Source organism: Epinephelus lanceolatus, chromosome 22, assembly GCF_041903045.1.
Source record: "Epinephelus lanceolatus isolate andai-2023 chromosome 22, ASM4190304v1, whole genome shotgun sequence".
Taxonomy (NCBI): Eukaryota; Metazoa; Chordata; class Actinopteri; order Perciformes; family Serranidae; genus Epinephelus; species Epinephelus lanceolatus.
In genome coordinates, this window is record NC_135755.1 from 15,331,428 (window position 1) to 15,354,133 (window position 22,706).

Below are 22,706 nucleotides of genomic sequence, written 5' to 3' on the forward strand. Positions count from 1 at the left end.
CAACAGTTGACAAAACAATCTCTACTCACACATACTCACATGTTCTGGAGCTTTTGGTCGTCATCATACATGATCTTCATCAGCAGATGAAGTTAAGTTAGTAGAGTTATCGTCCATGTTGGCTCAAATGTCGAGGTTGACATTTGATTCTTGACCTTAGAAAGAGCAGCAAATTTTATCTGCTGATGAAGACCACAAAATTCGGTTAAAAGCTCCAGAACAAGCAAGTGAACTGTGGGTCTGGAGTGTTTTAACAAGAGAACAGAAAACCATCAAAGGTAAAGAAACCAGAGGGAAGCTGTGCTGTGGAGAAACTGGGTCAGGAATAAAACACCCAATTAATCACCAGGAGCACCACCCTGTGCAACTTGAATCTTTTTGTTCCTTTTAATTTAAAACAAAATTTAATCTTTACATATTTTTGTTTTAAATGTACAATCAAACAATCAATGTAATCATACATAAAATTTTTCATAATAATGCACAACTCTATCGACACTACCCATAAATTAAAAAAAAAAAAAAAAGGAGAAAACATCGAGATCAGTATGAAATACAATGTTAGGCAACACCACTGGTTAACAAAGACGATCTGGCTCTGCTGCCTGTCGACACGCAGCAGGAGCAGTCGCTGCAACGGAAACAAGTACACAGGATGAACCCGACCTTCCTCGCACACGTACACTCATTCACTCACGCACGCACGCACACACACTACTGCCGCCACTCTGCAGGTAAAGTGCTACTGTTTGTCCCTGCTTCACCGTCTCCCCCGTCACTTCATTTCCCTTCATCGTTTGCACTTTAAAGGATCAAACACGTCACATGTTGTGAGGACAAAGAGGGGAAAGGCTGGTGGGAGTAGCAGGTGTTTCATTTGGGGGTTTTGGATGAAATGCAGGTGGGAAAAGCCAAAAAAAACCTTTGCCAGGCACTTGGCAAGTGTAGCAAGACTGGACGTGCGAGACTGAGCACCACCTGCTGTAACCACAATCAGAGTGTATATGAGGCTGGATGTGTTTTACATCAATGTCAGTGGTTCTTAAAGGGCCGTGAGATGATCGACTGGATGTGGCGTCAGAATTCAAAGGAAGGTTTTACTCAAAATTAACTAATTTGGAGCTCGTCAGTTTGTCCCTGTCCTTGGAAGCTGCTGACGAAATCCTATTAAGGTCCAGTTATCACAGGTCCGCCTAATCGTGTTTAATAATCTACATCTGTGTTGGTGGGTTTTTCTGCATAAGAAAGTGTCAAGTTTGTGAGAAAGTTTGTTAAGGGGTATTCAGTTGGTTGCAATCTGCAATCTCACCACTAGATGCCACTAAATGCTTCACTCTGCTCCTTAAACTGAGGTTATTTCGTCAAACTTGGGCTTGAACAGTTTTCAGTATTTTGTCATTTTAAGGGATGTTAAAGTGTTATTAATCTCTCTATTTAAAATCTTAACTCTTAGGGTGGAATTTAGAAATGTAATGGTGTTGTGGTGACGCAGACCTCCCGTCTATTTGCGTGAGCTGAAACCATTTTCCTCAGTGGAAACAAAGCTTTTATTTACTTTCATTTTACATTTAAGAAACAATAAATTGTGAAGACAATAAAGCCTCCACAAAAATAGCATTTTAAGTCTTGTGTGTAATTTATCCTGGCTTCATATGAGCAGAGGAAATCTCCGCTAGCTGCTAGGCTAATTTATACAATGTAAAATGCCATATGCTTGTGCTAAAAACGTTAGCATGTTGTATTTGTGGGGAAAATGTGTCCAGATAAAGACAAGTGTTTGTCTGTGAATGCTGCGAGTTATAGTGAAGCTGGTTTGTGTACTTGTGTTTGAAATTGTCTCTATTAAGCCATGTTTAATGTGTGTTTAATGTGTGTTTTGAATCAACTAAACTTTACAGCACTTCACAAAAACCTCTGCCAATGTGCCAGATAGATTAAAAAAAAACATCTCTTTACATTTTGAGACTGCTTTTTTTTTGAGTCTTTGCCCAGGTGGAAAATTAGGCTGATGGAGTGTTAAACAGAATCTGTCGGGGTCTAATGAAAAGACGACTGATCTATCTTTCCTCTAATAAACTGAGGGGGGACACTGTATATGACAAATACAGCTGCTGTTTGAAAATTCAGGGCTCAACAATAAGGTTTGCTTGATTGCTTGGGGCTAGTTAAATATCCATGTTGGGCATGTTAATCTAACAACTCACTTGTCTGATAGGACAAAAAAAAACAAAACAATTAACACATTGTTTTTTCTGGAGCTGATGATGTAATTAGCTAAATAGTTAGCTGTCTTGCTTCGTTCTCATTTCTGAGGGTTGCACATGCACGATCCTTATCGGGCACTTGCAACAAAAGAGCACTGATTTCGTCAAAGTTTATGAGCTGCAGTGTAGACAACCATTTCTATTCTCCTGGAAACAGGTGTTTAGTTGGGGAGCTTTACAGGATGTGGGTGAAACTCCAACTGTGCGTTGCTAAATTTGTTGCAAGTGTGAGAGCAGGGTGGATAAAATAGGGTCATTTTTACATGACAATTAACTTTAGTCTTTGTTATTTGACAATCCATAATAAATTAAAACTATCTGTACAGTTAAAAGAAAAAAGAAAACATTAATGCTGAACTGATGTTTAAACTCAGACGTGGACAGATTTCAGACAAAGAAACAAAAACCAAGAGCTCACTGTGTAGCATGAACATCCTTCTCCACTGTAAGTGATCACTTAAAACGGTGCAGATTTCCAGTTTTGTTTTGCATCAAGCTGTAAATACATAACTGAGTACAGTACCATCAATAGTGTAAAAATAGCATGAGTAATAGTTTGAGAAGAACAAGGAAAGTGATATACAGTCCCTCCAGGATTTTGCGATGTTGCAGTTGCAGCAATCAAAGCAAATCTAGCCAATCCCTGTGAATTCTGCGTGACCTTACAGTTTTGTCCAGCCACCGCGACTTTACCGCAAATTTAATTATTTAAGATGAGTAACATTTCACTTAATTGTAGAGCAGCACGCAGTGTATTGATTCACTCAGCCCCTCTGAGACAGCTGCTGTGGGAGGAGTCACAGACACACAGTGACACTGCTAACTGTTAGCATCACAAAGCTAACTTAACCTACCGATTACTTGCAGGTTTACGGACAGTGGAGCCATTTTGGTGCGAGATTAAAGGCTTGGTGTCGAATTTAACTGCTGCTGCTAGGCTTCTGCCTAAGTGGCAAATTATGACGAGTAGTGGCGAAATCACGTTGTACTATTTTTGTTAGCTCATGCTATCCAGGCAGAGGAGAGCCTCTCATGGGGACGGTCCTTCAGCGGTGCTTTGAATGGCCATCACAAACAGATTCTAATTCTGTGGGACACACTGAGACAGTATCACAACTATTTTGGTAATTTTCACTTGCCCCAGCGATTTCATTGCAAAAAACGCCTATAAACATCGCAATGTGCATCGCAAACTGCCATGAAATCAACTACAGGTTGCAACAATCCCAAAACAGCCTGCGAAATCCTGAAGGGACTGAACTGTAACAGAGAACATGGAAGAACTGAACATGGACGCTTATTCCTCATTTTGTTGTTTCCTTCACGTTCACAATCAGCCTGCCTTCATAATGATGAATAAACGGGAGTGACACACGCATGCAGGCACACACACTCACGCACACAGCTGAAGCTGGCTCAGAAATGAAAAATGAAAACACACTCATGAAGGTCTTAGTTTTTCCAGTTTTCTCCTTTTGTTCTTGAAATACAGTACCCATCTATGTCTCTTTACCTCCCTCTGTCTCACACACACACACACACACACACACACACACACACACACACACACTTGTTAAAGCCATCTCATTAAATCAACGTGCACCCAGGGAGAGCAGCCATGCGATCATGACTTTCTACCACGTTTTGGGGGTGAGGAGCAGGTGCACGTCCTCTCAGTTCCCATGGTAACCTGCCTGGAATGTAGTGGCGCTAGGACACACACACACACACACACACACACACTTCCACATACACACACACACACACACACACACTTCCACATACACACACACACACACGCTCTCACACACACTTAATTCACAGGTAAACAATGTATTCCTCTGGAGGACGGACAGGTCTGGTGTGTGTGCAGGGGGGCGGGTGAGGAAGTTTTATCTGAACAGAAGCCTGGAGGTTTCAAGGTCCCTCATCGCGTCCAGCATCGGCGGTTCATTCTGACCTTTGACCCCTGCCAGGCGACGTCTACCATGACCTCAGCGGAGACAGGACAAGGGTGAGGCACATGAAGAGTGCAAACGGGTGTATCTTTACAGGTTATGTGGAGAGAGAGCATGCATGTTTGAGGTGTCTGCAGGTGCAAAAGTGTGTGTTGTTGTGTGATTTGTTTGTGTGCGTGCGTGTGTGTGTGTAAAAAGTGCATTCCTCATGTGTGTGCCTTCAACCCGTGACCTCCGCGTGTCCTCAGCAGCCAGAACAATAATAATAGTCTTTATCTTTCCCTCTTGTGGCCGGTAAGTCTCTGGGGCCACAGTCAGTCCGCGAGGTTCAGGGTCTACAAAGCTGAAAACTAAAAAGAAAAAACGGGGTCTGAATGTCAGAGATTGGAGCCGTCCAGGAGGCGCACCACCTCCTCCTCCTCGCTGTCGTCTCCCCCTCCTCCCCAGCCGTCCTGGAAGGAGCGGATCAGTTGAACATGATGGACTCGGGATCTTGGTTTGCCATTTGAGCCATGTGACGAAGGATATCTTTTTTTGTGATAATACCAAGAAGCCGCCTGCAGGGGGAGACAAAGAGGAGGAGGAGGGAGGACAGGGAGAGAAGAAGAAGTAGAGAAGTGAGGAGGTGCTGGTGGTTTGGAGAGAAGGCGAGAAAACAACATGTTTTTGTTGGCTGCTTTAGCTCAAATGGCGAGAAGCACACATTTTAAATTAGATTTATTTAGGTTAAGTCCGAACATTGATTTATTGGAGAGCCAACAAAAACACGAGTCCCTGAGGAAGCAAAAGTCAGGAGGAGAAGGAGGAGTGACCAGAGGAAAGAAAGGGGTGAAAGCAGGTCTGAAACAACACCCCACTACCACAGACCAGGGTGTCATTTCAAACGCTGCCCCAGCCGTCTTATGTTATCGCTCCAAGAAGCTGGAGAGGAGGAAAAACTGGATCCTACGAGGAGACAAGAAGCAGTGAACAGGATGTGGAGAAAAGTTAGAACCTCTGAGAAGGAGAAGAGGAGGCGTCTGCATCACTAGAGTCAGAAATCACTTAAGGGGATCGATGTGGAGAGGGGCATTCATTTCAGGATGTTCCACTTTGAACTATACTTAATAAGAACTTATCAATCTGCTGTTTTTTGTTTCTTGTGCAGAGGAGATATGAAACAAGTGGTCAGAAACGACACTTGCAGCAACATTTGTGTATACACCGATCAGCCAAAACATTAAAACCACTGACAGGTGAAGTGAATAACACTGATCATCTTGGTACAGTGCGATGTTCTGTTGGGACACCTTGGGTCCTGGCATTCATGTAGATGCTACTTGGTGTGCTCCACCTACCCAAACACCGTTGTAGACCAAGTAAACCCCCTCATGGCAACAGCACTTATCAGGCATGACCCAAGGAACGTGACAAAGAGCTCAAGGTGTTGACCTGGCCTCCAAATACCCCAGATCCCAATCTGATTGAACAGTTAAGGGACGTGCTGGTGCCCAAGAGGTACCCACGATACACGGTGGGTGCTCCTTGGACCAGACTTGGCTCTCACCTGTCAAGGCATGGACACAGGACCTCTGGAGGGTATCCTTCTGTGTCTGGCATCAGGGCTTTACTTTCAGATCTTTTGAGTCCCATGGGTTGTGAGGTGGGGTACCAGCACGTCCCACAGATGTTTGATCAGATCAGGATCTGGGGACTTTGGAGAGCAGGTCGATGCCTTGAGCTCTTTGTCTCGTTCCTCTGACCATTCTTGAGCAGTTATTGTGACGGGGCATGGTGCATTGTTCTGCGGGGGGGACAATGCTATTGGGGAGTGCTGTTGTCGTAATTGGGGGTGCCTCGTCTGCACTGGTGTTTAAGTAGGTGGAGTGTGTCAAGTAGCATCCACATGAATTCCAGGACCCAAGATTTCCCAACAGAACACTGCACTGTGACGAGATGATCAGTGTTGTTAATGCCTACTTAAACATAAGGGTTGTACTTTTTAGTAAAATTACCTCCATGTATGTTGATTTCTTTTGATTGGATGACTATGAAAATTTTATATTATGTGGCAGACTTTGTTGCCGAACCTGGGACAGAAGGCAGAGTATTTAGTTTGGGACTGAGCAGTAAGATAAGGTGGATTTTGGATTGATCACTACAACTATATTGTAATAGTGTCTTGTAAACCCATGAGGGTTGATCACATGCTTGTATGCAAGACACAGAAACAAAATTATTAATTATTTAATCTTGTTAAAACGTAAGTAAGACCAGTAGGGTCTGCCACGATGGGGAGCAGTAACATTTCCATAGTGATGTGAGCAGTTTCTGACTCATGTGACAGAGCTGCCTCCTTCTTCTTCTCCTTCTACCTACCTTACCTGATCGACCCAACGAACCAGACTGGAGCAGACTTATTTACACGTTCTTAAATATTCAGTTAGTCAACATAATCATTTCTGCTGATTCAGGAGCACATCTCAAACTGAGGTTAATTTTAAAATGATTTGCCAGCTCTTTAAACTTGTGCTCCTGAATTCAGCCGTGAATGTAGTCTGAGGTCAAGTGAGGAGAAGCATCTGAAGCTAAAACAGCAGGTAGCGGTGAGGAGAAGCTTTCCGTCTGCTACAGAGCTAGAGGAGAGCAGAGCTGGGTCCAAACAGCTATGGTTTGTTTAATACTGTCATATGCAGGTCGTGAATTGTTCAAAGACGTTCAGCTTCATTTGAACCCTAAAAATGCAAATAAAGTGAAACCAAAATGAGTCAATAAAACATTTGAACCCAGGTCTGAGTGAGAGGAGTCGAGATGACCTGTGAGGGGGATTAGAGCTACAGCTACAGAGCAGCAGGAAGCATGAAACACTGGTGAGACGTCACGCAGATCAGACCCGGGTTTTTACTGAGATCTACGACTGCCTCGCTCATTTTGAAACTAGCGGAATAAACAAAAACAGTCGTAGATGCTCGGGATACCAGGTACAGACCAGAGTGTATGAAGGGTCAGAGGAGTGGACGCAATGTTCCCTGTAAGCCAGCAGTGTCCAGAGCTGTTTCATGTTTTTAATCCAGGTCAGGACTGGAAACTGACCAGGAAGTGATGTCATTTGAGGTATTGTTACATGTCACAATTTAAGACAATATTAAATCCATTTTAAAGTGCTACCTAGAACTAATTTTAAGATCTATTCAGAATAAAAACACATTTTGCTTCTACTGAAGTCAACTTCTACTGCAGCATTTTCCTACATTTCCCAGAATGCCTCAGCAACCATCAGAATATAGGTAGAAATGGGTGAATTCAGAATATGTTGGTTGATAGGTTGGTTTGGCACCCAAGTGAGAATGTAACATAAAATATTCAAAATAGCTCCTCTAGAAAGTTGGTTATTTTTTGAATCAATGGTTCCCCCCAAAAGATTTGACAGGATATGAAAATAAATAAACAAATAATTTTCAGAGAGTTTACCCAAATATTTGTGGTGCCACATTTTCTGTTTGGCTTGTTATCAAAAGAAATAGAAAGGTACATTCACTTGAATATAATGTAGTTTTTTGTATCTAATTTGTATGTATTCATCTATTTTAATGTGTTTTTATTATTTTAAAGATATGTACCATTTTCATATCAAAATGCTTAAAAATGACAAGACCTATGTTATATATTTCTTAAGTTGTGTACTTACATTATCCCAATTGTTTAGAAAATGTAAAACCTAAAGAAATCTGTAATTTTATTTATTTTTAGTACTTAAAATGGCAGCGCACTGATATTTTAAGCCCCTCCTTGCTCTGCCATCTCTCAGAGCACAAATAAGACTAAATGAGCTAAGCTAGCTAGCTAGCGCAAGCCACTGTCGAATACAGCCAGCACAAAACCCAGGACAAGGGCTCACAGTGGGCTGATAGCTAGCGACAGCACTGAGTCTAACCTGTGTAATGGCAGCAACAGAAAGTTTGCTGATCCTGCAGGAAGTTAAAGGTCTGGATCAGACCCCTGGGTGATGCACTGGCTGAATTTGAGTTGCCACAGGGTGCTAACTAACTGTCTCTCCATGTATTAGACATTTTAACTCATTAATTTGTTCCTGATCATTTTACTTGCTTTTTCATAATATAGAGACAGACTGATGATGTTAGTCTACAATTTTTGTTGTTAGTTTACAGTTAAATCTGTTAAACACACGGACATCATAGGTAACTGGTATTATGTATCTTTCTAAGGCCTCGGCTTGTTGTATGTTTTCATGACTCCTGTTTTCTCTCACTACTATAAACAGGATTAACAGGCAACATAAGTCTGTACAAACCTTTTGTGTTTGTTGTGGCCCTCGAGTCCAAAGAACATATTTGTTTATTTAGTGTGACTTTTCCACACTCTTTTGTTTATAAAGCAAAGATGCACTTCAGTTTTGTGTTTTTAGGAACATAAATCTGTTGACTCTCCCCTGACGAGGACAGGACACAGCTGGCTAAGAGGAAACATTGGCAGGTTAAAGCACGGGATTAGTCGTTACTTCATCAGGGTCAATTTATCACCACACGCTAACTAGCCAGGTCACTACAGCACTACCAGCACCAATCAACACAACAGCATCACTGCACCACAGCGCTCACTACCACTACAGGATTAGGGAAATATGGGAATGAATCGTATCACTAGGGATTGTCTCCCTCCCAATGAAAAAACACCACCCTCTAAGAGTATTACAACGGTACTCCGCTTTCCCAAGGCGGCTAGCTACTCGCCAAGTGGTTGTTAAGGTGACGAGTCAGATGTTGTCAATCTGTGGAGACCCAGGAGCAAAACGGTGGGGTCAAGAGGGGTTTAAAAAACAAAACAAACAGAAGAAAAATCAGTCATTAATGAAGATAATAAAACTGAGGGTGGATGAATTCTTAAAATGATTAACTGTTGTGAGGGGAAGAGGAGAAACACACAACAGGGGTCATGGTTACATGACGGCAGACATGATGAGAAATTATATCAACTGTTCAGCTACACAGCATGTAGTCACATTGATACCAAAACACATCTAAGCTATGTAGCTACTGTAACTCAAAAAAACAAAATGTAGCTTTAGGGATGTCAACGATTAACTGTTAATCGGTTAACTCCTGAGAATATTTTTTGACCGGTAATGCATGTTGATTCAAAAATAGGTTAATGCTGCTACTCTCTAGCACACTGCACTGTCTGGTGGGAGCTAACATTAGCTAGCTTATTTGGCAATTACACCTTGTTACATCGTCCGAGCACAAAAGCGTTGTTGTGGAAACATTCTGCCCACCCTTCGGTCTCTGTCCAGGTCATCCTGGTGATTAAGTGGCTCAATTTTGACCCACAAACTGACTTTAGCATTGTTAACTACTGTTGGCTCTGTTAGCACCGTTAGCAGTGTCAGCACAGCTAGTGGTGGTAACATAGTTAATAATGCTAAAAGGGTTTACAGCTCAAAATGAAGCCACTTGCTCACCGCGGCTACCTGGGGGGAAAATGGAGGATGGACACTATAGCCCCGTTTCCACCGAGCAGTACAGTATGGTTCAGTTCAGTTCGGTTTTCTGTTTCCACTGTGAAAAGTTGTGGATGGTACCAATGGAACCGTTTCACACTGTCCACATTTTTGTTCCCCCGTCTGTTGGGGTACCTAGCACACAGATCTGGTACTGAAAGGTGGAGCTGTGAACACTGCAGTCTGTTGATAGTTGATGACGTAAATCTATCAGCACACCTTAAATTTGACCATCACTTTAGTTTTTATATGACATACTCTTTTAGCCTGAGAAGGACTAAATGCACAAACCTACTATTTTTAAATATCCCATGGAGAGAGACTCTCACTGCAGCCTGTTTTTTGTTCTGAAAATGTCGGCGTGCAGCCTCGTTCTGTGGATGATAAACGAGGTGCAGACTTCCCTCTGTGTCATCGATAATTAGGAAATACAGTGAGTGCTGGATGGAGCAGTGAGTGACAACAACCCCGCCCACATTTAAGAGTACTGTACAGTGGAAACACTAGGGTCTAGGTACCATGTCTGAAGGGTTACTTTTGGGTCCAAAGGTACCATACCGAAAGTATTTGGTGGAAACGAGGCTATGTGTCTGCTGCAACGTTGCAGTGGAATGCATAATTGGATAGCGCTCTGAAATGTGGTGCTAAATCTCACTGAATCAATTGAGCGCCGGACTGACAGAAAGGGCCTCTTGAATTGTCATTTTGCATTAAAAAAGGCAACTAACCAGTTAATAGGTGTCCGACTATCAAAAGCAACATTAACTGACATCCCTAAGCTTGATGACCATCTTAAGGTGCTAGCACGATGGAGCTGACACAAGCAGAGCTACAGACGTACAAATGGGGATGAATTGCAAAGCTGCACTCTGGGAATCTACGGAGCCCTTTTCAGACATGTCACAGTGCTGGCTTCATCTATCTGCATAATAAATGTTGTTTTACACAGAGTATAGGCTTAAATAAGGGCCAATGAGATTTCAAACATGTGAAATGATGTTCAGAAATCATCTCAAAGCCTGCTGCTACATGTCACCCTTTGCAAACCTGTAAACAAAAACTCTGCAATAAAGATTCTAACTTACATAAGCACAGAAAAGATTTGTGACTGTGCAAATGTCTTGATAAAATCTGGGGACAAATTATATTAGATCAAAGCAGCGCCAAAATCGCTTTCTTTTCCAGAGGCTTACACAGAATCAAATTACTTCTGAACATCATTTCATAACCTGTAATCTTCTTAGAGCTCATAATAACACTCCTTTGTGTACACAGCATGTTCCATAATGGCTATATTCAAACACGACCATTAGAGACGGAGCTGCAAGGCTTGCGTAATGTTTCTTGAGAGGGAGCGGTGACGCTGAGTTCAGCAGCGAGTCAGACAATAATGATATCAGGGAGGAAAGTTCTCTCGTTGGCGACATCAGTGACGGATTATAAAACTTAGTTTGAAGAGTGTTAATCACCGTGGCTACATTGATGATTAGCACGAGGGACGCTCTGATTCTCACCAGTTTTATCAACCCAGATTTCAGAGCACATTTTATCATCAATGTCATTATTTATCAGATAGAATAAATAATTCAGCAGCCTGATTTATAGACTACACTGTGACTGTGACTGTGACAATGACTGTCACTTATTATGTATTTGCTCACATGCTATATGGAAACCTTTAAGATGGCTACTCACACGTATTCTTCCAGGCTGATCCTCTATAACCTTTTAAATCTGGCTCGATCACGCTGCTTCATGTTCCACTAAACTGATTTTATTTTAAGCATCAAGCACGTTGACCTGGAAAATGGTAGTTAGACAGAGCCATCACAACTCAAGGTCCAATATGTTGCCTTTTATGGAGCTCCATCTGCAACTGTGGACGTGAGCTCAGCAGCTTTTATGATCTTATCAGTAGCAATTTTAGGTCTTCTCATCCAAGTTGGCTTTAAGTTAATTTGTGATGTTGATGTGGTTGAAAGTTTTGTGTTTCAGAGATCATAATGAGATGATGTTACAGTACAGAACAAGACACTCATTTAATTCTCTATCGGTTTGTTTGCTGTGCTGCTGTAGCCGTCATATTAAAGCAGACCTGTTATGCTTATTTTCAGGTTCATATATTTCTACAAGAACATGTTTACATGCTTTAATGCTTGAAAAAACACGTAATTTTCCTATTACTGTCTGTGCTGGAATACCCTCCGTCTGTGAGGCTCCATTTTAGAGCCTGTCTCTTTAAGCTGCCCTCCCGAAAGAGGACAGTCTGCTCTGGATGGTCAAGGTTTCAGTGTCTTCTCTGACCATCATTGACTGTGAAGGAGTATAACGGCACTTTCGACTGTGAAAAATCACCAATAAAAGCTTTTAAGCACAACCAGACTAGACTCATAAGTCAGTCTTTAGACGCTTTGCTTAACTAAAGACTGATGACTTTCTCCCTGATTTTGTGTTTAGATGGGCGGATACAATTTCAGAGTTTAAAAAACTCCCTACGTTGCAGAACCAATAGTAAATCTGCAGGGCGGTCCTTCAGTGGCTCGCTGAACTCTTGTGCTTGTAAACATAGTCCCACTAGAAACACGTGTAGCGGTACAAAATGGCTCAGCCGTGCTCGCAGAAAACTCCATCAAAGTTAGCGGATGTTTGTTGCGTTTGCGGCGACACATTCTCGCCAACTAAAAGAAACAAACATAATCTTTTACAAGGCCATGACTCATCCATCCGGCCGGACTATAACGTTAGAGGGAATCGCCTTGTTGTTTACAAATACTTCCGGGTAGAAAACCAGCAGAGCTTTTAGCTATATATATATATATAGCCTATGTATCACATTTTTCACATCATGGTATCACCGTTTGGACTAATCCGATGTTTGTAAAGTCTATAAACACAATGATTGAACAAACATTACTATTTCTGTGTGCACGTTTAGCTGGGCTAACCGTTAGCTGTTAGCCCTGTTAGCTGTTAGTCTGTAATAGGTAATAACTCATTAAACGGTCCGTGAAAAAAATATCTTTTCCAGCGGATATCTTAGTTACAACATGATTGAGCTAGCAAAGCAGTTTTGTGTTGCTATGTGTGGTATTTATTCAGTTTTGGGAAATCACAATGTCTAGAAAGCATCAGTGGCTGCAGTTGACAGGGACAGCTAACAGCAGCAGCAAAGCTAACATCAGGACGTCATCTGTTAAAAGCCTCCCGTTGTCGGATACGACATGACACTACTCCAGTTAGCTCAGTAATGTTGTAACTAAGACATCCGCTGGAAAAAAATATTTTCTTCACGGATGAGCACACGTTTGATAAAACGGAGTTAAATCTCTCGGCATCCATTTTCAAGCTCTCTGTGTGTTTGTTTCCTTGCGGATGAGAAAAGGGGGAGCGCACATTTCCAAGAAGGAGTGTCCTTTTCAAAAATGCAAGAGGCGTTGCTTTGTTGCCGGCCGTTTTTGCCAGTGTGTTAAACACACTTTAGAAAGGAGTGTCCCCAGACTATCAGAAGGCGGAGATCTCTGATTGTCTGGTGGCGAGACTACAACCAGACATGTTGCAGCAAGAATACGATCTGAAATTAGGAGAAATTAACAACATCAACGACACAGTTTACACGTTTCCCTGATGTTAGCATGTAGCTACATGTAGCAGTGTATGTGCTCTTGCAGTAGCACGCCTGGGGCACGTGACCCTATAAAGAAATCCACCATGAGCTGCTGTCAGCTCATCTTTAAAGTAGAAAAAACATTGGTAACAGATAAGTAAGGGAATCACCATAGGATCCACAATACGATATTATCACGATACTTAAGTCACGATACAATATTATTGCGATAAAACATATTGTGATATATTGTGATTTATTACCTTTTTCCAACTATAAATTATGTCCCCAAGTGAAAACTTTGTCAACATCTGTTTTATCTAATACAATAAAAGTTTCAGTCTGTTAATTTCATGTCAACCTTTTTTTTTTTTTTTTTTTTTTTTTTTAGCAAAATGTATCTACTGGACTTAAAAAGCAATCAATTATATCACTGTAGTCGACTACCTTAAGTTTAATATGTATTTGTCACATTGATAATTTTTATAATAAAAAGTCGATATTTGGCACTGTGTGACAAAACAATATTGCCGAACAAAAATATCGCGATACCATGCTGTATCGATTTTTGAGTATTCAGAACGATCAGAGGTTTTTGCTCACAGGGATTACTTTTACATACGTTTACCTCATTATTTGAAACTTTGGCCATGTTTAACATGAACAGTAGGGGTGGGCGATATGGCCCTAAAATAATATCATGATATTTGAGGGGATTTTTGCGATATCCTTAAAGATATGAAAAATTAGTAAAAATCAACACCGACTTCTGTGTGCTGCTGCCAGAGGAGCCGCTGAATGAGTTCCCTCTGAGCTGTAACTCACCAAAAGAGACTGAGAAGTCCGGGGCTGTTCATAAAACATTCAGGACGCCACAGTTTATTCCACACTACTGAAGCTCCTCTTTACGGAACCACTGCGGAGTCGGTAATAATTTCACTTTCAGCTATGTTTACTGTTGCCGTGGGTAACAGTATGACGTCATATGTCAACAAGTATCACGATATGAATTTTTGTGAGGTCAGGTATGTGATAGACCTGAGCTGAACCTAGGACGTTTCATGGACATGTTATAAGGTCCCTCTTGGTAATAGAGCACTGTCACAACTTTTACAGTAAAATATCTTCAACATCAACATGTTAAATTGCTAGCATATTTCCGTAATGAAGCACATGTCTGAAAGGGGCTCTAGACTATCGTGGGTGACAGTTCCCAAAAAGGTCCAACGTTACAGGACCCAGAAAACCACAACAAAGCACTTCTACAGATAAAGACTCCAAAACTATAAATGCTTCCAGCGATGCAGATGGAGGTGAGAGAATGTTTATCTACAGATGTTCCTCTACAATGAACGACTGCATTAAGAGGTGAATCCACACCAAACCAACCCACGAACAACACAGTGCCGACAGTCAGTGAGAGAAGAAGAGGAAGCAAAGGAAGGCTCAATGTGTAGCCGGGAACTGTCAACAGTTTTTCACACCAAGTTTCATGCAGCCCTCTAAAGAGGCGGAGCCTAAGAGACAGGTGTGAAAAGTGTGGGGGAGGGGTCGTGTGTGTAGGGGCGGGGCTAGTCACCAGGGGCTCCGTGTGCTGCTTGAGCTCCTCCAGATGCTCTAATATATTCTTCTTTGTGATGATGCCCAACACAATCCTGAAACACACACCTGTTACTCGGTAAACTGCCCAAAAACAACAACAACAAATAAACAAAAACAACAAACAGAAGAGAGACAGAGATAGAAGCACAAAAACATAACAGGGTGCAACTTAAAATATTAAACAGGTAACTTAATGTTAACAAAAAATAAAACTCAAAATAACACAAAAACTTAATGTAATGAATTAATTTCAGGTGTTATGATGAACAGAATGTAACTCATCTAATAAAATACCATGTCTTTAATCACAAGGTTTAAAGTTTGAGGTTTGACTAGCACTCTTTTGATCATGTCATCTTGTTGGGCCTTCTTCTACAATCATGTATCTTATATTTGATATTCTATATTTGCAATATTCACATATAAAATAACAACCTCTAGTTAGACCACACCCATTTCCACATTAAGTCCCACCAGCCCATTCAGAGTACAAGTAATGATACTGATAATTTAATTAGCAGAGCAGTTACAGACACAGATCATGGTGTACTTGCTCATCCCTAATATAAAGCCTACAGAGGCAAGATCTTGAGAGTAAATTAATCTGACTTCTTCACATTTTTCACGTTTTATTGAATCTAACTTGTTAAAATTCTGAAAATAACCCTCTCAATCAACTCCCCATGCCAAAGTTACACACAAAATTTGGGGTCATTTGGCCCTGTATGACGTCTAGTTGATTCAAATTCAAGATGGCCGCCCAACAGATTTGTTTACTAGACACCTTAAGGATTAGAAAAAATGAAGTTAGAAAAATTTGTCAGCAGGGTGCACGGGGACTCCACCTTTCTGCTCACCTAAAAACAGTAGTGGATGGAAACTCATTTTATTTTGAAGACTGTCTGGAAATTAATTTAAAATTTGTGCTTAATTACGAATGAAACTTGACAAAAGTTAAAGGGTAAGTCTGGTGATATTCTATGCTTTACATATTGACGATAAATCACATGAAAAAAATAAACACAACAGCAATGAATTAGTCCTAGTAGGTGTTGTCTGTCATAAGATTTATATAACCAACACACTTTGTTTTTAAGTGCAGTGAATTTCCAGGACAGAGATTTTATTTTGAAGTGCTGTTTCCTGCTGTAGAGTGGACAGCTACTTGACAGAGACAAACATGCAAACTAACTCGATGACATGTCCAAACACAGGTATGACGCTGAATATATCAAACTGTGTGGACCTTGAACTGATGACTAAGGAGAAATCTGGACTTTGAGGCTGGACCAGTTGGGAACCACTGGTCTAGAGAACACCAAATGTGTATTAATCCATGAGAAACAAATCCTCAACTTAAAAACTACAGTGCCCTGCTGCCTTAGAAAATGACTTAGCCTTTTAAGGTAAACTAAATTTATATATTTGTTACTTATTTTTAAAGATTAAAGTAGAAGCAAATGGGCTTGGAGCCTGAGTGCCCCAGTCAGGGTAGAGAAGTTAGAAAGCACTGAAAGACAAACTAAGACATTTTTGTTTTAGTCTTTTCATGAGATTTGTTGAAAGTAAGTTTAAAAAAAAATAGAATAACACCAGCTTTATCCTTAAAAATGTGACTAAAATAGTTAAACATGAAGCTGTAAATGAAAACAAACACTGCTGCACAGCTCCTCTCTGGAGATTGTCACAGCAAACTGAGAGAAGTGATCTATAAATTGAGGATTGGTAAGCACAATCTGTCTTGTAATTCCTACATTACACCAGCAGGTGGCTCCCTGCAAAACCTAAATCTGTTAAACCTAGACAAGATCTCCTGAGTCCGACCCATCATGAGACTTTATTTTCACTACAATGAACAAAAGAAATCCTCATGATCTGAAAAATAAACATATCAAAAGGGGGAAAACCTCAAATTTTCTTCCTCAAAAACCACCTTTTTCATTTCTTCTTTAGCATCAGCTGACTTCATGATGGACTGTAATTCCTGACATGATACCTGTTATGTAGTTGTAGTTAGTTTCGCCAACTCAGTCTCTTCTACTGAAGAGACGGCTTGTTATTGCTCAGTAGGGGGGTACAGATAGTGCAGCACAGTGGTTAGGCCAGGCCATGCAGTTACAGGGTAAACCCAGGGATCTGAGAGCCCATGCAACACTGGAAAGTGTGTACATGTCATTGTGCGATGCTTGTTGACCTCAGACGGGTAAGTATATCATAACGGCACTAAAAAGAAGGATGTGAGAGGGATTCTTCTCTCACGGCACATCCTTCCTCCTCAGGCAACTTCCTACTTACCCGTTGTGAGTGACCAGGCACTGGCGCAGCCCAAGCTTTCTGAAGATGTCCACCACGATCTCCATGGGGGTGTGGTCGGTGACGGTGAAGGGGCTCATGTCCAGGATGGAGCGCAGTTTGAGGGGCCGAGGGCTGTCGGCTGGCAGGGTGGGTGCGTGCTGGGTGAAGTACACCCTGGAGTTCAACATGATGCCCTCCTGCTTGCGACGAGCGTTTTCTGTAGAGAAAGGACCAACATTAACTTGGTTGATGCTTTTGTCTAAAGGGACTCACAGGTTCAGTTTGGTACTTCTCATCCTGGACCCTATTTTCCAAAGTTTTTGGGTCTGAGTGACTAATGGGAACAACAATTTTTTAAATTGGTCCAGTATTGAGCGAGAGTTCTGCAGCTGGCAGTCCTTGTTTTTGCCACTGACAGGCTCAGATTGTTACTCTAACTATCTAACATTATGGAAAGGATCCCTACAGAGATAGACCTTTTTGTTGTGTTAATACTTTGGTACTTTTACTTTAGTTAGCTTTTGAATGCAGGGCTTTTACCTGTAAATAGTAACAGAGTATTTACACAGTAGTACAGCTATTTTTACTCAAGTAAAATGTCTGCATACTTCGTTCACTAATGGTAAACACTGTATTATGTCTGAAGTGGTTTTGGTGCTACTACTGTTGGCTTCTAAAGCTAACTTACATGTGTATGTTATTGGGAATGTAATTAATGCAATGTTTACACTTTGGACATTTGCGCACTGTCAATTTACGCCCATTAAAAGTGCTTGTTTTTGCAACTGACAGGCTCAGAATGTTATTCTAAGTGTCCAACAACAACAAAGGATCCCTACAGAGAAAGACCTTTTGTTAGTGATATCCTTTTTTTAAAAACCTGAAACAGCCCCAAAATCGCCATCGCCAAACCCACCAGACTCCATTTAAATAAACAGTAAATTTAGCATGTATAGACTCAGCATATTTTCACATCTAACTGGGTGAGTTAAGGGTTTATTTCAACCAAACCAGAATGAGTGATTGTGATTGAACTATAAAAGAAGAATCAAAATGAATTTTGTTCATTTTACTGTGTTTCTGTCAATATGAATGAAGCGTGTTTATGATAATAAAGTTACTGTTTAATAAAATGGAGTCTGGTGGGTTTGGCGATGGCAATTGTGAGGCTGTTTCTAGCTGAACAAAAAGGATCTTACTCTTGAACAAAACGGTCTATCTCTGTAGGGATCCTTTCCATTATGTTGTCAGACATCTAAACTAACAATCTGAGCCTGTCAGTGGCAAAATAAACACTTTTAGTGGACATAAACTGCCTCCTGGCTCACAGCTACTGCGCTCTTGCTCAGTACTGTTCCCATTAGTCAGTTCGACACAAAAACACAGAAAAAGGTTGAAAGGTTGGGCCAGGTTGAAAAATACAGAAGTTAGCCTTGAACTTTTTCCCATGTATACAAATCGGGAGCAATTAGGGGTTCAGTGTCTTGCTTGAGGGAGTTCTTCACAGACAAAACGACCATTTATATATTAATTATTTATGCTGTTACCTTGAATTCAAGAAGGGAACTTTTGGTTTTCTCGCATGCCTCCGGCAAAAGAAAGAATCCACAGTTTTCCTCATGAATTCAAGGTAACACGCCACTAATAACTGATAGATATATGGTCACTTTGTCTGTAAAGCACTCAGACACTGTGCTATTCCCTTAAATTAATCTATGCCCCAGACAGACTGTGTACCGTTTTGTGCTCTCTTGCTGCTCTCACATTTTGTTTTTAAATATGGGAGAAACAATTTAGTTACCTATAGCGATAGTGATGTCCCTGCGCAGAGCGAAGCCCACCAGCCTCTGGGACTCCTTAGACACTATCACAGGGAAACCATTATAACTGGTTTCATTGATGGTGCTCTGCAGCTCCTCCACTGTCAGGTCATCCTGCGTCAGCACTGCTAACGGCGGGTCGCTGCGTCGGGGCCTCATCACCTCCCTGGCCAGCGTGGTGTGTGTGAATTCCTCCTTGGCGTCCAGGAAGGGGTATCCATTCAGACGGATGTGGGCCTCGTAGATTCCCTCGCGGCCGAACGCGTCGCCCACCCATTTGCTGGTCATGACGGCAGCCATGAGGGGGACGATGTACTCCAAACCACCAGTCAGCTCGAAGACAATGACGACCAGGGAGACGGTCATACGGGTCACACCGCCTGAAGAGACAGGAGAGGAAGAAATGAGCATAAGCACACATCGAGACGAGGACGAAACAAAGATTCTAGCTTAGAAAATTTGACATTGTGTCCATTTTGCAAAAGCAAACCCTTTAATCACAGGGTTTCTTGTCTAGTCCAGTGAATTTAATACTGGTAAATACAAGGTAATTTATCGTATTGATGCAAAAATCCTGTAAATCTAGTGTTACTATAAACCAGTCCCGCTCATGGAGAAGCCCAAAATGTTCTAATGCATCCAAATATTAGAAGGATGGCAAAATATGCAGGAGTTAACACAATGCTGACCAACGAACACACCATTTCCATCCATACCCTATTACTTTGTTATCCGCTGACTCACCCAGACATGCGGCGGCCCCCACCATGGCGTACAGCCCTGGAGTGATGCAGTCTGCTCCCACCTCGCACCATTCTTTGAACAAGAACCAGTCATGGTGATAATAGGCCAGCTGCTCCACGGCGATGCCAACGATTCGGCCTGCGATGGCTCCGATGGCCATGCTGGGGATAAACAAACCTGATGGTACCTGTGGTTGAGAAACAGGAAGTAATTTTAGTGTTAATAAAGACAAGCAGGATAAAAAATCTGCACCGTTAGGAAAAAAAATCATCCAGGGGTCACCTTTAGTCCAAAGGTGAATATGGTCATGATGATTTTAAAGATGAGTGCCAAGCAGAGCTGCCACATGGCAGCGTAGACGCCAGGCCCTGCAGGCCGGTTGGGGTTGTCTGTGAACGCCTTACTGCCGTTCATCTGGCTGCGGTACTGGCAGAGCTGCGAGGACTCCAGTGGGCCGCAGTCAGTGAACAGCTCCTTTATCAGCTCGCTGGTGTTCTGACGAGTGTATGGGTTCGGGAAAGCGACCACAGCTGTGATGGCCGCCACCAAGATCACTTCCAATACCGGGTACTTTCCTGAAGAAAGGGACAATGCAACATGTCAGACTGTGGGAGGATGGGACAATGACCACTATCAGAGTTGTGTCTGCTAAAACAGGAGCTACCTCCACCTTCAAACACCTGGGCTGGCTGAAAAATCCCAATCTGAATCATGAATTCAAACACAGTACTTGCCGAAACGTGTCGACTTGCGCCTCCGGCACCAAGCAATGTTGGCTCGGATGAAGAAGGCCCCCCAGAGGCCTCCGAAAACTCCCAGCAGGATGAAAGGGATGAGCTCAAACAGGTACCATGGCGTGTGGTACTCCACGTAGAACAGCACCAGACGGCTGTTACCAAATGGGTTGATGGAGCGCAGGACGAAGGCCGCCACCAGGGCGGCGAAGAAGGAGCGCCACAGCGTCTTGAGAGGGAAATAGTAGCTCACCTGGAGGAGACAGAGAGAATCAATTATCCTGACATTTACACTGGGCATTATGTTGCGGTTTTGGAGCATGGAAATGAAGCATCAGAGTCATCTGTAGTGAGTTCATGAACGGGTGCCGTACCTCCTCCAAACTGAAGAGCACTCCTCCGATCGGGGCTCCAAAAGCAACAGACACCCCAGCTGCCGACGCAGCAGACAGAACCTGGGAGAACCAAACAAATGCAACTCAGCTGATGTGATGGAGTCTAAAACACAGTCATACATCCAGGAGGAGATTAATGACTGAAACACTGACTCAAATGTCCTCTCTCTCACCTCTCGTTTCTTGGCCTCGTTCTTGCTGTACTTGGGGAAGAGGTAGGAGAAGATGTTCCCACAGCAGCAGGCCACGTGGACCAGGGGGCCCTCCTTCCCCAGGCTGAGGCCAGACGCCACAGCCAGCACCAGAGTGATGGTCTTGATCATCAGGGTCCACTTGCCCAGGTAGCCCCGGATGATGAACCCACTCAGGATGGTCTTGATCTGGAGAAAGAGGAGGGCGGGTAGAGAGGAAGAAGAAGGTAGAGATTAAACAGAAATCAAGCTTGAACAGGCAGGAAGGAAGGAGCGAGGTACGGTTGATACCATGTGTTTAAAGTGATATGATCTCTGACATTTTCTAGTATCAAAAGTTCCAAAGCTACCAAAATCAGAGTTTCACAGATGAATAACAGGGAAGGAAATCAACTGGACATTGACCAGAGGCTGTTAGAGAATTCTCTCCAGCAACAAATCATCCTGCTACACTGATTTAAATGGCAGTGTCCATTCTACTCTCATTCTATTTCTAAATAATGTTACACGTGTTAATCTGACAGTTACTGCCTCAAGCGAGGGAGCTCAAGTATCTCGGGGTCTTGTTTACAAGTGAGGGTAGAATGGAGCGTGAGATGGATCGACGCTTTGGCATGGCTCCTGCAGTGATGTCGGCACTGCTCTGGACCGTCGAGGTGAAGAGGGATTTCGATTTACTGGTCCATCTACATCTCCACCTTCACCTATGTCATGATCTCTGGGTAGTGACCGTAAGAATGAGATCACGGATACAAGCGGCTGAAATGAGTTTCCTCCGTGGGGTGGCTGGGCTCAGCCTTAGGGATAGGGTAAGGAGCTAGGACATCAGGAGGGAGCTCGGGGTAGAGGTGAGTTGAGGTGGTTCAGGCATCTGATCAGGATGCCTCCTGGGCGCCTCCTGTTGGAGGTGTTCCAGGCACGTCCCACTGGTAGGAGGCCCCGGGGCAGACCCAGAACACGCTGGAAGGATTATATATCTCATCTGGCCTGGGAATGCATTAGGGTCCTCCAGGAGGAGCTGGAAAGTGTTGCTGGGGAGAGGGACATCTGGGGTGCTTTGCTTGGCCTGCTGCCCCCACAACCCGGCCCCGGATAAGTGGATGAAAATGGATGGATGGATGATCCATGTAGCTAGCAATTAACTGTCAATCAATAGACTCATCAGATCCATAATTACTACTATCAATCAGATTATCAATTTGTATTAATTATTGTTAGACACTGGCTAGTAGAGAGCTGACAGGACATAACCATAACCAGCCATTTCAGACCAATTAAAATCATGAAATAGATGATGTCATATCCCGCTCAACGCCAACTTCTAATGAAATATTTCAAGTTGCCTTTTTCAATCAGATTCACTCAAGTTTTGCTTTAGCTGCATCTCTACCTCCTTATCTTTTCCTCCATCCTGTTACTGTCGACATGCTCAAAGTCACCGTCTTCTTGCTTTCTTGTTCTCATAGCAACAAAAAGAACATTTTCGGACAGCTCAGAGCGCTCACCTCAAAATAGCTTCTTTCACAGTGTGGTCAAAGCTGTCACGTCTCCCCACTGCCCACTGAATTAACAATTTGAAGCCACTTGAAGACATTAAAGGGA

The 22,706-nt window shown here is 42.5% G+C and overlaps 1 protein-coding gene across 7 annotated transcripts in view; it reads right to left on the reverse strand.

Annotated features, from left to right (window-relative positions):
• Positions 1 to 373: 373 nt before the first annotated feature.
• clcn3 (chloride channel 3) overlaps positions 374 to 22,706 on the reverse strand; it is a 70,261-nt gene continuing 47,928 nt past the window's right edge. For 4 of the 7 annotated variants that reach the window (XM_033651920.2, XM_033651925.2, XM_033651924.2 and 1 more), the window contains 9 exons: positions 21,087 to 21,293; positions 20,893 to 20,973; positions 20,519 to 20,771; positions 20,067 to 20,359; positions 19,785 to 19,971; positions 19,022 to 19,420; positions 17,221 to 17,437; positions 14,903 to 14,978; positions 374 to 4,779 (listed from right to left, as the gene is read on the reverse strand). In XM_033651920.2, the coding sequence (XP_033507811.1) occupies positions 4,600 to 4,779; positions 14,903 to 14,978; positions 17,221 to 17,437; positions 19,022 to 19,420; positions 19,785 to 19,971; positions 20,067 to 20,359; positions 20,519 to 20,771; positions 20,893 to 20,973; positions 21,087 to 21,293 (1,893 nt within the window). In that variant the 3' untranslated portion in view covers positions 374 to 4,599. Of the gene's footprint in view, positions 4,780 to 8,952; positions 8,991 to 14,902; positions 14,979 to 17,220; positions 17,438 to 19,021; positions 19,421 to 19,784; positions 19,972 to 20,066; positions 20,360 to 20,518; positions 20,772 to 20,892; positions 20,974 to 21,086; positions 21,294 to 22,706 lie in introns of all 7 variants that reach the window. The other 3 variants (XM_033651922.2, XM_033651926.2, XM_033651923.2) reach the window with 2 other exon arrangements.